The 14946-nt window shown below is 35.7% G+C and overlaps 2 protein-coding genes across 2 annotated transcripts; one reads left to right on the forward strand and one right to left on the reverse strand.

The window, feature by feature from the left end:
* Positions 1-4196: 4196 nt before the first annotated feature.
* On the forward strand, positions 4197-5264 carry LOC126678663 (pEARLI1-like lipid transfer protein 3). Its single transcript, XM_050373559.2, has one exon. The coding sequence runs from the start codon at positions 4290-4292 to the stop codon at positions 5079-5081; it is 792 nt and encodes a 263-aa protein (XP_050229516.1). The 5' UTR covers positions 4197-4289; the 3' UTR covers positions 5082-5264.
* Positions 5265-10803: 5539 nt separating this feature from the next.
* LOC126678664 (uncharacterized) lies at positions 10804-12090 on the reverse strand. Its single transcript, XM_050373560.2, has 2 exons — positions 11449-12090; positions 10804-11371 (listed from the first exon to the last, which is right to left on the reverse strand). Exons 1-2 carry the CDS (start codon positions 12034-12036, stop codon positions 10895-10897), a joined length of 1065 nt encoding a protein of 354 aa, XP_050229517.2. The 5' UTR covers positions 12037-12090; the 3' UTR covers positions 10804-10894.
* Positions 12091-14946: the final 2856 nt, after the last annotated feature.

Here is a 14946-nt window from a genome sequence, read left to right on the forward strand (position 1 = left end):
TAAGAATTGTTTTTATTTACTTAATTACAAAGAAATGGACTATGAGAGTTCATTACATGGTAAAATACTTCATCCCATAATCCAAATTGGGGTATTAAACTCTTGAAATTACTAAACTATCTTAAATCTACAACAAACATGAGTACTATTTTCAGATTGTAAAATTTCATTTTGCCTTAATCTCCGCCTCTAAAATGTCATGCCCTCATCGTCATTTCTCACAAGCCTTTAAAACTAAAAAAAGTTCATAATAACCTCAAGGCGCATGTGAGTTGGTAAGGTGCTCTACTGACTTAAGTGAGGTCGCGGGTTCGAACCGTACTCATGTATGCAGCCGTTTAAAATTTGGGGTCAGAGCTTTTCCTCCCGCGAGGGACCTACCCGGCTCGAGTAGGAATTAGTCTGAGCGTGGAAGGCTTAAAGGTGTCGTTTCATAGTTGGAACCCGTTCAAGACACCTCATAGTCGTAAAAAAAATCATAATATCTTAAAAGGGGATCATACCCCGCCAAGTAATTTTTGATATACCTTCAAGAGTTATAGCTTCTAGCACATTTCTCCTCTTCCCAAACCTTCTAATTTTCACTTTGGTTAGTTATACGCATTATGTACTGTGAACCGGAGTCAATTGATTACCCCCTAATTCCTTTAGCCACCCATCATTACTAAAACGGGACTCAATAAACTATGCATTTGAGTACACTAGCAACCCATCATCAATACCAGCAGAGCAAACAAATTATGAGCATGACTACTCTAGCAACCTAACATTTGCAATGTCAGTGAACTATGCACTTGAATATATTAGCAATCCATCATCAATAACACTATAGCCATTTGACTCTGCTCCTGACTACTTAAGTCACCCATCATCATCAACACCATTGGAGCAAAATAACTGGGGCTGAAAATTCGTCGTCGTGTCATAAATGTATTGTGCATCCATTTAAAAATACACATATTTTCTCAACTCGAATACAACCTGTTTAATTAATCGTGTCAAAATGTTAAACTCAAACCCGACACGCTTAATAAACTAAGTCATAACTCGTTTAAACTCAAAATGTTAAACTCAAACTCGACACGTGTAAAACTGTCTAACCCGTTTAGTAAAATAGGTCATAACAGATCACATATTTAACATGTTTAACACATTTATTAATAATTCGTTTAACCCATTTAATATAATTTTTTAATTAAACGAGTATAATCAAACAACAAATCTCCAAAATAACCATAATTTTTAATAGAACAAATAACAATTAATAAATTATATGTATTATATGAATATATTTAGTCACATATAATAGTTTAATTAACTAATATTATTAAATTGATTTAAACGTGTCTTAACGAGTTTAAACTGTTTAACCCGCTATTTAACCATGTTATAAAAAGGTTAATCCATTTATGACCCAAACCTATAGAAGCTTAATCCGGACCTGATTAACTTCGTGTCGTGTCGTGTCGTGTTAACGGGTCATGTAAGAAATTGCCAGTCCTACAAATAACTATGCACCTGATTCTAGCTACTCATATGATACCCATGCTAACTGTCCAAAAGATAGATCAAATTACAGTCCTCGCTTATCCAATTGCGGAAGAAAGAGATAGAGCAAATGAGCCAGTCAGTCTCTTTTACAGGGGATAATCTTTTTTTCGTATCAGTCCTACACTTACTAAAAAGCCTAACTATATGACAGGACTATTCTTCTAAAATAAGTAAGACCTATTAATAATAAGCGTACAGGAATCTCCATTCAGTTCCCTTTACTGTAGATGTATGTAGACGCAGACGAGCGATTACTGCCTTCAAGTTGGGCTTATGTCTCATTTCTTGAAAATTTTATTGGAGGTTACAGTTGGTATCCACAATATGCTTTTTGATGCAGCCTAATCGGCGACCTTTTAGATTTTGAAGCCACTGTTGACCTTCGCACTATAATAAAAGCTAATCTCTTGGATATTAACTTTAATGTTCCAGTAAATTGGAGCTCGTCCATATCGGGGAAAATAGGATTCAAATGCACATAAAATAATTGTGTTCTTCTATTTGATTTGAAGTTGGCCTAATCACTCAAAAACCTCTCACCTTTAAACTTTTTTTCAATTCTACCTTGACGTTGAAAATTTGTCAATTTTACCCATTTTTAAATTTTTCGTTTTCAATTGTACTCCGATATTTTAATTTTTGTTAATTTTTTTACTTAAATGATGAAACTATTCAATTAATTAAGTCTAAACATGAAATTAAATTCTTTTTTATTCAAAAAAGTACAAATAAGTCCTTTATTTTTAAAAACTAACTAAAAACCATAATCAAATTAACACTAATTTAAATTCTTAATTAATTTAACTAAATTTTAATAAATTTTAAAAATATACAGTTAATATATGCGAGACATGGAGGATGTTTTAAATAAATTTCCAAACGCAAAAGACGTTAATTTAATTTTTCAGGGTACAATTGAAACACAAAAATGCAAAATAGGGTAAAATTGATAAATTTTCACGTCAGCGTATGATTGAAAAGGGGCTAAAAGATCGGGATTTTTTTAAGACATTAGGCCTTTGAAGTTTGTTCTCCTTGTCATTTTAGTTCATGTGTCTTTGGCTTGGAATATATGTTTGCTCAACATTTAATCAGTTAATTTCTTGATGTACCTTAAAATATCATGGGCAAAGTAAGGACTTCTTGTATACTTCCACACCGCACTTCGATTGTAAGGTTGTATTTTGAATTGTTATTATATCATTTTTATTATTATTTTGAGAAAACAATTACATTAGTAGTGTCTACATTTTTCTAAATATCCTATTTGGTGTCTAAAAGATAAAAAGAGCTCCCGTTCTTATTTAAATTTATGCGTCATATTTAGATAAAACATAATGTTTGTGTGTGCAGTGATACATTCAAATATCTAATTAAAATGACAAATATATATTGATAGTACTTGAGCAAATATTTGTTCGAATCACTACATCCAATGGAATTAGGATCACTCTTAAAATCGACAAGACATTATTAGTGTAATTCATAAGGAATGCCCATCACAACTTAAGGTGATAAGCTGGAATTTTTGTCATATTAAATTAGCTACCAAAATTTGAAATTGTTTTTTTTTTTGTAATAATTGAAAAGGGGAGTGTTTGTGGGAGCAATCGAACCCACGACCTAACAGTTTGCTGCCTAGCACTTATACCATTTGAGATACAGCTCATTGGTTGAAATTGTTGATTTACTCTGGATTGGCAAAATCTCAATATGGTGACAATGATTGCTGTTGAGTAAAGAGAAGGCCTTAACGGAATTTAAAGTAATATTTGGTTATGTTTATTTTATTTAAATTTATTTTTTAATAAATTTTTATATCACAAAGATTAAAAATGAAATTTGTTTCAAATAAAATAAAATAAAACACGATGAATTGAATGTTGTTTTCGTGTAATTTCAAAATAAATTAGATTTTCATATAATATTAGAAAATGATAAAATTTTAAATTATTCTCCCAATATTTATATTTATGATTTTTTTTAAATTTACCTCATTAAGATTCTCTATTTTTTTAATTTTTTTAAAATACGAAATTAGTATAATAATTTTACTGAAAATTCAACCATTTAAATATATCACAAATTTTATCAAAATGATTTTGCACTTTAAGTTATTAAAAAAATGGATTTTGAATTATGGACTATTTTGTTTTCTATCCAAATAGCTTAAGATGTACGGTTTACAGTGTATCTTATTTCTATCAATTAAATTTATCATCTTTTATTTATTATTTACTCAAAATATATAATTATTGTAGTAAATTAATTTTTTCAATCAATATATATTAATCAATTTAATCATGATTTTGAATATGTAATTTATTTTGTCTTTAAATTATATTATAACGATTAGTATCAAATTTTATAATACACCCGAAAAAGTAATTTCCCTCGACTCCATAATATGCCAACTAATCTGTCGAATATAACGAGATGTACATATATTCTGAATATCCACTTTAGAGATAATGTCAAAATTAAAGATGTGCTAGCATGTAAACTAAAAATGGACATGATATTATAATCCTCATCAGTCATCAGCAACTAATTTGTGCAAACTACTACCTATATATTTTGAACATAACTCACTACATTTCCAAATTTAAAAAATTGCATGTTGCACTTAATCTCCATCTATAAAATCCCTTACTCTCAGTGCCAATTCTCATCAACCCCTCGAAGCTAATAAAAAGTTTCATCTGAAAAACAAAAAACTCCATCAAATTATTTTAGATATGGCTTTAAGAGTTATATCTTATGGGGCACTCCTATTCTCCGTCAATTTCCTCTTTTTCACTTTGGTTAACTCTATCTATACGCCTGACTACACTAGACAGCCTACATCAGAATCAAAAGACTATATATCTGGCTACAATAGCAAACCATCATCAGCAATACCAGAGTCAAAAGAATATGCACCTGACTATACTAGCAACCCATCATCAACAATTTTTGAGCAGAAAAACTATACACCTAACTACACTAGCAAACCATCAACATCAAAGCCAATAGACTATGCATCTGACTATAGCCAACCCTCATCAAAAACACAAGAGCCCATAAGCTATACACCTAACTACACTAGGCATCCGTCATCAACAACACCTGAGCCAATAAAATATGCACCTGACTATACAAACAATCCATCATCGGCAACACCAAAGCCAATGGACTATGCGCCTGACTACTCAAGTCACTCATCATCAACGCCGTCAGAGCCGATGAACTATGCACCTGACTACTCTAGCCACTCATATGCCGAACCTGCTAAATGCCCAAGGGATACCCTTAAATTAGGTGTATGTGTCAACTTGTTGAAAAGTTTATTGGGTGTTACAGTTGGTACTCCGCCACATACTCCTTGTTGCAGTCTTATTGGTGACCTTGTTGATCTAGAAGCTGCCGTTTGTCTTTGCACAACTATTAAAGCTAGTCTTTTGGAAATTAATTTGACTCTTCCAGTTGACCTGAGCTTGTTGCTCAACTATTGTGGCAAACAGTTGCCAGAAGGATTTCAATGCGCGTAACTTTAATTGTTTTTTTTTAGTGTGTTTATTGGTTAATCATACCACAAGTTCATTCAGTTTTCATTTTGTTTCCGGTAATTGGTTAAAGCATTTTCTCTATCCATTTGGTCAATTGAATTGTATGCCTTTTAATTTATAAATGAATTTTATTTTTTAAATAAATGTTTTCATTTTTAAGTTCAATTTCATTCTTTTACATATTGATATATCCAAAATTATAATAAAATTGACAAGAAAAATTTGGATAATTTTTTTTATCAGTTTGATTCATTGATTTTGTGAATTGTACCAATTACATTCAAGTCGTAATTTTTTTTACTGTCAATAGTCTAGTCATTGGAAGAAAAGATTCTGAGAGCTTTGTCAATTAATTTGGTTCTTCGGTGTGTGAGATTTGTGAAAGGCATGAAATAAAAAAATTTTCAAGAATGAGATTAAATTGAGAACATTATTTATCAGTGCATTACAAGGCAGTGATGTATTACAAATCGTATCATCCGACTTTTCCTTTTCCTATTATAGTGTGAATTGCCTGAAATAACTATTTCACGGTTATGTTTGAATATTTGAACAATAATTAAAAAATATTAAAAATGAAATTCAAAAAAGTCTAATTTTGTTTTTAAATGAATAGGTGAGTAATTATTTTGAGGGTATCAATTTTTATATTTATTTTAGTGACTAAATTTTAGTTTTTTTTTATTTTGATTACTAAACTTTGTTTTTATTTTAGTTTGGCAAAAAAGCACTCAATTAGTAACCATAATTTATTTATTTTTACCCGAATACTTTCCACGTATGCATAATCTAGCCTAATAACTCCCCTTTAAAATGAAAAAAAATTAAAATTTAATAATTAAATTAAAAAAATAAAATTGAGTCATCAAAATGAAAAATAATAATAATTTAGATACCCTGAGAATCAATTATCCATGAGTAGTCATTAAATTAGATAAATGATTGAAAGCCGAAAAGGCAAAATTGGCAAAATTAGCATTTCATAAGGTTTGGTTAGAATTGATTACATCTGTTTGATTTTTTAGACACTGTTTGGATTGAAAGTTTTTAAAATTTATAGATTTTTCTAAATTCATAGATTTTAAATCCACGAAATGTGAAATTCATGGGTTTATTGATTCCACGGATTTAATATAAAATACAGGATATATGGGGATATTTTTGGAACACTAAAGTTTTAAACCAATCTATCACATATTATAGAAAAACGATAGATTTCAACTTTTCCACTTACGAGGTGGGAAATCAAATGGTGGATTTTGAAGTAAAATGAATTTTAAAAATTCATGGATTTTTACGGTTTTTATTTGACCAAACGGTGGATTTTTCTTAAATCCATAAATTGTGTAAAATCAATGGATTTTGGACCTTTAAAATCATGAATCCAAACGGTGCCTAATAAGACTTTTCAATATCCACATGACTTTAACCATTTTAACATACTAGTGTCGCTTTACGTGTTTCACACGTGGCTCGTAGTGTGACTCGTCAAATATTATATTTATATTTATTTAATAAATATTTCTACAATTATAAATAGTATTCAAATAATTATTAAAATATTAGTTAATTAGAAATAATTTATTTTATTTATAATGAATATAAATAAAAAATATCAAATTATAATTTAAATTAGTAATTTATTAGAGGTATTTTATCTTAATTAGAATTGTAGATGATTGAATAATAATTAAAAAAATATTACACGACACGAAATTTAAGTAAAAAATCATGCCAATAAGAAAGTCACACTCAATATTAACCGGAATTATATCATAATTGAATTTAGTTTATATTACTAATCTAGTCAAGAGTTTGTATTGTACTTCAATTTGTATACTTTAGAGTAATTTAGTTTAAGTTGATACTTCTATTAAGTATATACATGTAAAAGCATAACAATGTTCGTGGTCTAATTATGTACTTCTACTTTGTCAATTAATTGAAAACTTTTCGTTAATCAAATTATAAGAACTGTTGAAATATTAATGATTATTGATGGATACCGAATCCTACTGTAAGTATAATGGAGCCGAGTTGCAGGAGATCCACTCTCAGGCGACACCGGACTCCCCCTGAAGACGGAAAGATATGAAGGAGATACCGAATCTCTAAGATTCGGTAATACACTAATAAAGACCGAATCCCACATGATCCGCCAAGAGCGCGTCAGGTCCGGGATTCGGATAAACGACTAAATATGGAAACCTTGTCCTATTTGGACACAAACACTACATATGGAAGGATAAGCTCTACTTTAGGAAGATAAGACTATTTAGGAAGACGTTCCTAAATAGGACTCTTATCAGATTAAGGTAGATCTCGACAAATCAGGAGAATCCTTAAGATACGGCCGAATCCCTACAAAGTAGGATTCACCTACCTAATACAACTCTACTAGGTATATTCGACTACTATAAAAGGAGCACGAGGTATGCCTAGAATCACAATTACATTCATATACTCAAAACGCTGCTCAAAGCTCTAAACTGACTTTAGCATCGGAGAGTTAATCGGACAACCACCGTCCGGTTAGCTTCTACCCTGTTTTGCAGGTTCGCTCACCGGTTCAGAAGGCAGACTCCATCAATTGGCGCCGTCTGTGGGAAAAGCTTAACTAAACTTCAAAAGAAGGAGCTTTTCTGAACTCAAAAACAAATCTCATTGAAGAAGATGACTTCTGAAAGAGTAAACCTGAAAGACAAGCAACCAATGGACCCAAAAAGCACTCCGGAGATAATCAACGTGACGGAAGACGGGCTTCTCAACTCCGGGGAAAAAAGCAACACCGGAGGGCTCTCTTTCTCAACACCCCAGTACCAAACTAATCCAATAAGAGGAAGCATCCCAATTGCTTTCAACCTAAGCACTGAAGAACAAGCACCGAATGCAGCAGCACAAGATCCACACAGCGAAATGCTGAAAAAGATACTAGAATCTGTACAGGCAAATCTTGACAGATTGGCCAATGAGGCCAAAAGAACAAACGACAGGCACGAAGAAACTATGAAAATGCTAAGGGAAAACTTCAGCCCTACAGCTCCCAGAAGAAGAGAAAGAACAGAAAAAGCAAACCCAGGCCGACGAGAGACAAGGGCAGAAAACAACAAAAGCAAAGAACCTCGGACCAGAGGAAACGAAGAAAGGAACGAAGCAAGAAACCAGCGAGAAAAGGAAACCAGCGACGAGGAAAGTCCTGACAGAGAAAAATCTAACGAGGAATCACCGGAAACACCCAGAAATGAGCACAACCAGGAGGACGCCCGAAGCGGTCTGAATACGAAAAGAGACGAACGAAGGGAGAAGGAAAAAGAAGACGCCCCACCAAGGAGTAAGCGACAAGAAAGAGATGCAGGGAAAGAACAAAATAAGAAAAAACACCAAGAAGGAGAGGGCGAATCGTCAGAGACACCCCAAAAAAGCAAAGCCACATATGTGGTGGAAGAAGATTTAGAAGAGAAGATCGCCAAAGCGCTCAAGAAACTAAAATCTGAAGAATTAGACATAGAGGATCTCAGGTTGAAAGGATCACCCCTCTCGCCCGAGATCATGGAGGAAACCATCCCGTACAGCATGAAGCTGCCGACCTTGCCAATTTTCAATGGGGAAGGAGACCCCCGAGACCATACCTCTAGGTTCACAGCGACCATGGGGCTACTCAGCGTATCAGACGCCATCCTCTGCAGGGTTTTCCCTACCACGCTCACGGGCACAGCCCAGAGATGGTATAACAAATTAAAACCAGGCTCGATCAAAAGCTTCGCTTCGCTTTCAACAGAATTCCTCAACAGATATCTCACAGACATCCCAGCTAAAACCACTACCAGTATCCTAAGAGCCTGTATCCAAGAAGAAGGAGAAACCCTGCGAAGCTACATCGAACGATTCAACAAGCAAGCTATGAAGATAGACAACCTGAACGTCGACATGGCGACAGAAGCATTGCGAGACGGGACGCGATTCGGAAAGCTGGTGGACAAGCTGCTAGTCAATAAACCCACAACTTTCTCAAACTTAATGGGCATAGCTCAGAAATACTTCGAGTTAGACGAAGGGCGAAGGGCGATTCGCGGAAAGGAAGCAAAAGGAAAAGAATCAAAAGAGAGATCCAGAGAAAAAACCAAGTCCAAACCTGATGACAGGAGAGGAAGACCCGAAGAAAGCAGACGATTCGCCCCCCAGACAAGATATGAATCGAGATACGATCCCAGAGATGATGAGAATAACTTCACTCCATTAAACACCAGCCGAACTAATGTCCTCATGTGGATCAAAGAAAACATCAAAAACGTGGTATGGCCACCCAAAATGAAAGCAGAAGCAAGAGACACCAGAAAGTACTGCAAATTTCACGACGATTACGGACACGAAACGGATAGCTGCAGAGACTTAAAGGTCGAGATCGAAAGAATGATCGACACAGGCGAACTGAGGAAATTTGTGGCCCGAAAAGAGAAGAGCAATGACAAGGGAGAAAAAAGAAACAGAGAAGACAAGCCAAAAGAAAAGGAAGACGAGCGCCCATCCAAAATTCTGGGAACCATACACATGATTAATGGTGGAGGGCATAGTAGCTCCACGATCAGGAGGAAGCAGAGGAAGGAAGTAATGAACATACGAGAAACTCACATGCCGCCAGTGATCTTCGATGTAGAAGACTATGAACACGTCAAAGCACCTCACAACGATGCTTTGGTAGTGACTACTATCATTGAAAATTGGAACATGGAGCGAATCCTTATCGACGAAGGAAGTGCAGTAAACCTCATGACGAATGCAGCATACAAAATGTTGGGAGGAACAGCGTCAAGGTTACGCCGAGTCCCAATTCCGCTATCAGGACTCGGTGGACCCTCCATCACCCCGCTGGGAGCAGTCACCTTGGAAGTAATAATCGGCCCAGAAAGAGGAATGAACAAGAAAATCATGTCACTATTTAACATAGTAGACATGGAATTGACATATAATGCCATCCTAGGAAGACCTTTCCTCCATGACTCGGCAGCGGTAACCAGCATCAGAGCACTGGCAATGAAGGTACCGACTGAAAAGGGAGTAGTGATGCTGAGAGGAGACCAAGGAATAGCCAAGAAGTGCTATGATGAGTCAGTGGTGGATCTCCAAGAAAACAAGACCGAAAAGAAGGAAGAATAGGAATGAAAAACGACCCATCATCGGTAACGACTCTCCGTCTTACCAGATGGCGTCAAATCTATCTTTAATGCTTTGTATGCCATCTTTTTATCAATAAAAATTCAATTTCGCCACCATCTGATTAGCCAGACGAACCAATAAAGAAATAAAAATCAAGAACAGCCACGAATGATTAAATCAAAGACGAAAGAAGAAAAAATAAATTAAAGATCAAACTCAAGAAAAGCTAAAAGCCAAGAAAATGAGTTCAAATTAACTCAAAGCAAAATCGCCGAACCAGGCAAATCGCCACGAAAGGCTAAGAGCCAAGAAAATGAGTTTAAATTAACTCAAAGCAAAATAGCCGAACCAGGCAGATCGCCACGAAAGGCTAAAAATGAGTTTAGATTAACTCAGAAAAGGCGAATCGCCAAAAAAGAGTTTAGATTAACTCGAAACAAAAACAAAAATAAAAAGAGTTTAGATTAACTCTACAAAAAACAACGCCAAGAACAGGGTTTAGAATAACCCTCGAGGCAAGACAAGTACATAAAGATAAGGCAAAAGCACATTTCGAAGAAAAACGAAGAAAATATATTCATAAATTGCGAATTACAAAAAGCAAAATTAATACATCAGCAAATACAATCAAAAGAAAACTACTAAACACGGTCTTTAGAAATCTTGACGAGGAGATCACGGGCGATGGCCTGGGGATCCAACCCGTTGACCCCAGAAAGATCAATATTGGGATTCTGCTCCAGAAGCTTCTTCCCAATCGCAAGGCGATACTCGCTTATCAGGGCAGAGTAAAAAGCCTTCGTATCTAGCAGACGGATGTGAAGACCTTCAACCTCCGATCTAAGACTATCCCTCTCCCCACCAACAAGGGAATTGATCCGAATGAGCTCCTCGATCTCTTGAGTCAAGTCATCGGTCTTTTTCTCAATCACTTTCACTTGGCGATCATTAATCGCATCCTGCGCCTTGAGCTGCGCCAGAAGGGAATCATGCTCTTCCAAAGAGGCCTTCAATTTCGCCCTTTCAGACTCGGAAGTCGCCAAAAGAGCAGACAGACGCTCGACCTCCTCCTCGGCACACTGTCGGCGGTCGTTCAATACCAGAACAGATTGAAGGGCCTACACACCAGAAATAAACAAATAAGAAAGCAACTGAATACAAAAAACATATTATACTCAAGAAAGAAAGCACTTACAGAGAAACCATGAAAACAAGCCAGATCGGAAAGCTCCTGACCCGGCCTACCACAGAACCACGTGACATCATCAGGAATCGCCAAAGTCCGGATATATTCCGCTAGCACTCTCGGATTCAGCAAACTGGCAGGATCCTGACCTTCGACCCATTGAACCAAGTCTGGAGCAGAAGAAGAGCTTCCAGGAAAACTCTCCCTCGTAGGAGAATCATCGACAACTCGACGTCTTTTTCTAGACGGAGAATCCGGGTCTCGACCTAGAGAAATCTCCCCCGAATCAGCAACAACAGGCCCCTCTAAGGCCACACCCCCAACTCCCCCCGAAACGATAGATGATGCTAGAGGGGGAAGTAGTGACGGAATCGCCTCGTCGCCGACTGGAACAGCCAAGTCATCACCATCATCATCATTTATAACAATAACCTCAGGCAACGCTACCTCGGCGGAAGCTAGGGGGATATCAACAGGAGCTCCAGCCACGACAATGTCGCCAGGAATAACGTTGGCGACAGGAACGTCAGGACCACCCATCGGAACGTCCAAATCTACTTGAAATCCGGAAAGGAAATCGTCAGAAGAAGAAGACATCCTACAAAAGAAACATTAAAAAGAACTTAAGCAAATTAATATACCTTGAACAAAAGAGTAGCAAAGATCCGCCAAGCCTCGAGGAGGATCCTCCAAAGGAAACCACCGACTCCGAAGATGACTATTAACCAAGACATCTAAAATGGGACGAGACACAATACTACAAGAAGATATGTCAAAAGCAAGTTTTGACTCGGATAAACTTAAAGAAGAAGAACAGCTCCGAACTGGATGAGAAGAAAAACCATCCGAAAAATGAAGAAAAGCAAATTTATGATAGACAATAAAGAAACGCCTTCGCCAGCGACTGGTTAGGCAAGGAAGATAAATACGAGATCGCCCTTCTCTACCAAGGGCGAAAACGAAGCAGCCATCACACTTCCTAAAATCTACAAAATGATATAACACTTTGAGAGAAGGGGCACAGCCCCGGAGCCTACATGCCTCCGAAAAGGCGAGCACTACTCTAATCGTACCAGGGTAAAGTTGCCCTAGAGCAACCTTTAAATCCCTACACACTTCTACTAAAAATGGATCCAAAGGAAACCTAAGACCAGCAGCAAATTGCTCTTCAAAAAGAACCGCCCTACAAGAAGATCCGGGAGAATCAGACGCAGCCATATCGGCACCGGGTAATATTACCCTATAATCAAAAGGAAAACTATACTTAAAATAGATATCTAAGACTTCATCCCTACGAAGCTTCGATCGGGTAAAAGCCATAGCAGCGCAAGCATCTTCTACTCGACTAAGAGGCATCCTAGAACAGGGAATCACAAACATAAACACAAAATAAGGATCAAACAAAAAATATATTGAAGAACACGTTGAAGAACACATCAAAGAACAACAAGTACAGAAGAAATTTCCAGAATATAAAGCGTGGAGAATATACAAAGAAGAAAGCCATATTAACATCCAAACGACGAAAGAAAACATACCTGAAAAATCTGGAGAAAACAAGTCACGAAGAATCAAATAATCAAACGAAGAACGAAAAGGAAATAGCTACAAGAAATGAGAGTAAATTCGAAAAGCAAAGTAAGAGGGAAAAGAAGAAATGCGAAGAGATTAAATACAAAACGCTTTTGAATCATTAACCGTTTAAATCATTAAAAGCCGACACGTGGCAACACAGAATCTTACTAAAGAGGAAACGTCACACACAAACATATGAAACGACTCGCCCGGAATACAAAGCGACTCGCCCGTATAAGAGAACTCAGCTCCAAAAGAGCTAAAATCCACTAAGGCATAAATGCCAAACTACTTCAGCTCACTTGCGGGGGGGCTAATGATGGATACCGAATCCTACTGTAAGTATAATGGAGCCGAGTTGCAGGAGATCCACTCTCAGGCGACACCGGACTCCCCCTGAAGACGGAAAGATATGAAGGAGATACCGAATCTCTAAGATTCGGTAATACACTAATAAAGACCGAATCCCACATGATCCGCCAAGAGCGCGTCAGGTCCGGGATTCGGATAAACGACTAAATATGGAAACCTTGTCCTATTTGGACACAAACACTACATATGGAAGGATAAGCTCTACTTTAGGAAGATAAGACTATTTAGGAAGACGTTCCTAAATAGGACTCTTATCAGATTAAGGTAGATCTCGACAAATCAGGAGAATCCTTAAGATACGGCCGAATCCCTACAAAGTAGGATTCACCTACCTAATACAACTCTACTAGGTATATTCGACTACTATAAAAGGAGCACGAGGTATGCCTAGAATCACAATTACATTCATATACTCAAAACGCTGCTCAAAGCTCTAAACTGACTTTAGCATCGGAGAGTTAATCGGACAACCACCGTCCGGTTAGCTTCTACCCTGTTTTGCAGGTTCGCTCACCGGTTCAGAAGGCAGACTCCATCAATTATTATAGAAGAAGATAAAATAATAATGGTTAAATAATAAACTAATGATTCTAAAATTTTACTTTCTTTGTTCAAATCAAATTCATTAGATTCTTAATAAATTAGAAAGGAGTAACCGTAAAAATTTAATATAAAATAAAAATAGTCTTACTTTTTTTATTCAAATCAAATTCATTAAAATTTTAATAAGAAATAGTTTATTTTAATTAGTATTCTAACTCTAATAATTATTATAATAGTTTTTTAGTTATTTTTTGTTTAATTATTATGTTTAATAAAGTAAAAAGGATATTAACGTAAATTTGCCTGTCCCCCCCCCCCTCCATCCGTGCTTTTATATATAGTATAGATATATTTTTAAAATAAATTTGGATAGTCAGATTTGCTAATTTAATAAATAGAATTATTATATTCAAAAAATCTCTTTTCTAATTAGACTAAACAAATAAATTCACATCGGGTCAGATATATTATGGATATAACTGTTTTCAATTCGTAAATTTAAGTCAAAACATTTAAAAATCTGTTTACAGAAGAATTTAAGTCAAAACATTTACAGTTACAATTATACAAAAACATTTCTCTCAAATGAAAATATATTCCTTTCAGAAAATCCTGATAACTTGTTGAAATATTGTATGTAAAAAATTTACATCACAGTATCGTGCAGGCCATTTAACAGAAAGGCTTACCCCCTTAAAAACCCCTCACCTTTAACCCCCAATTCGTTTGCACCCTCACGTTGCAAAACCACCAAATATACCCAAATTACGACCTTTCACTTTCAATTGCACCCTCAATCATTAAATTGATCTCTTTTCACTTGAAAAAATAGGTTTATTTTTATTTTAAATAAAATATTAAGTCCTATTTTAAAATATATGGTAAAAATTAAAGTATTGCTTTGAACATTTTTTAAGTGAAAAGAGGTCAATTTAATGCTTGAGGGTGCAATTGAAAGTGAAAGGTCGTAATTTGGGTATATTTGGTGGTTTTACAACGTGAGGGTGCAAATGAATT

The sequence above is a fragment of the Mercurialis annua genome, linkage group LG4, assembly GCF_937616625.2.
Source record: "Mercurialis annua linkage group LG4, ddMerAnnu1.2, whole genome shotgun sequence".
In the NCBI taxonomy this organism is placed as follows: Eukaryota; Viridiplantae; Streptophyta; class Magnoliopsida; order Malpighiales; family Euphorbiaceae; genus Mercurialis; species Mercurialis annua.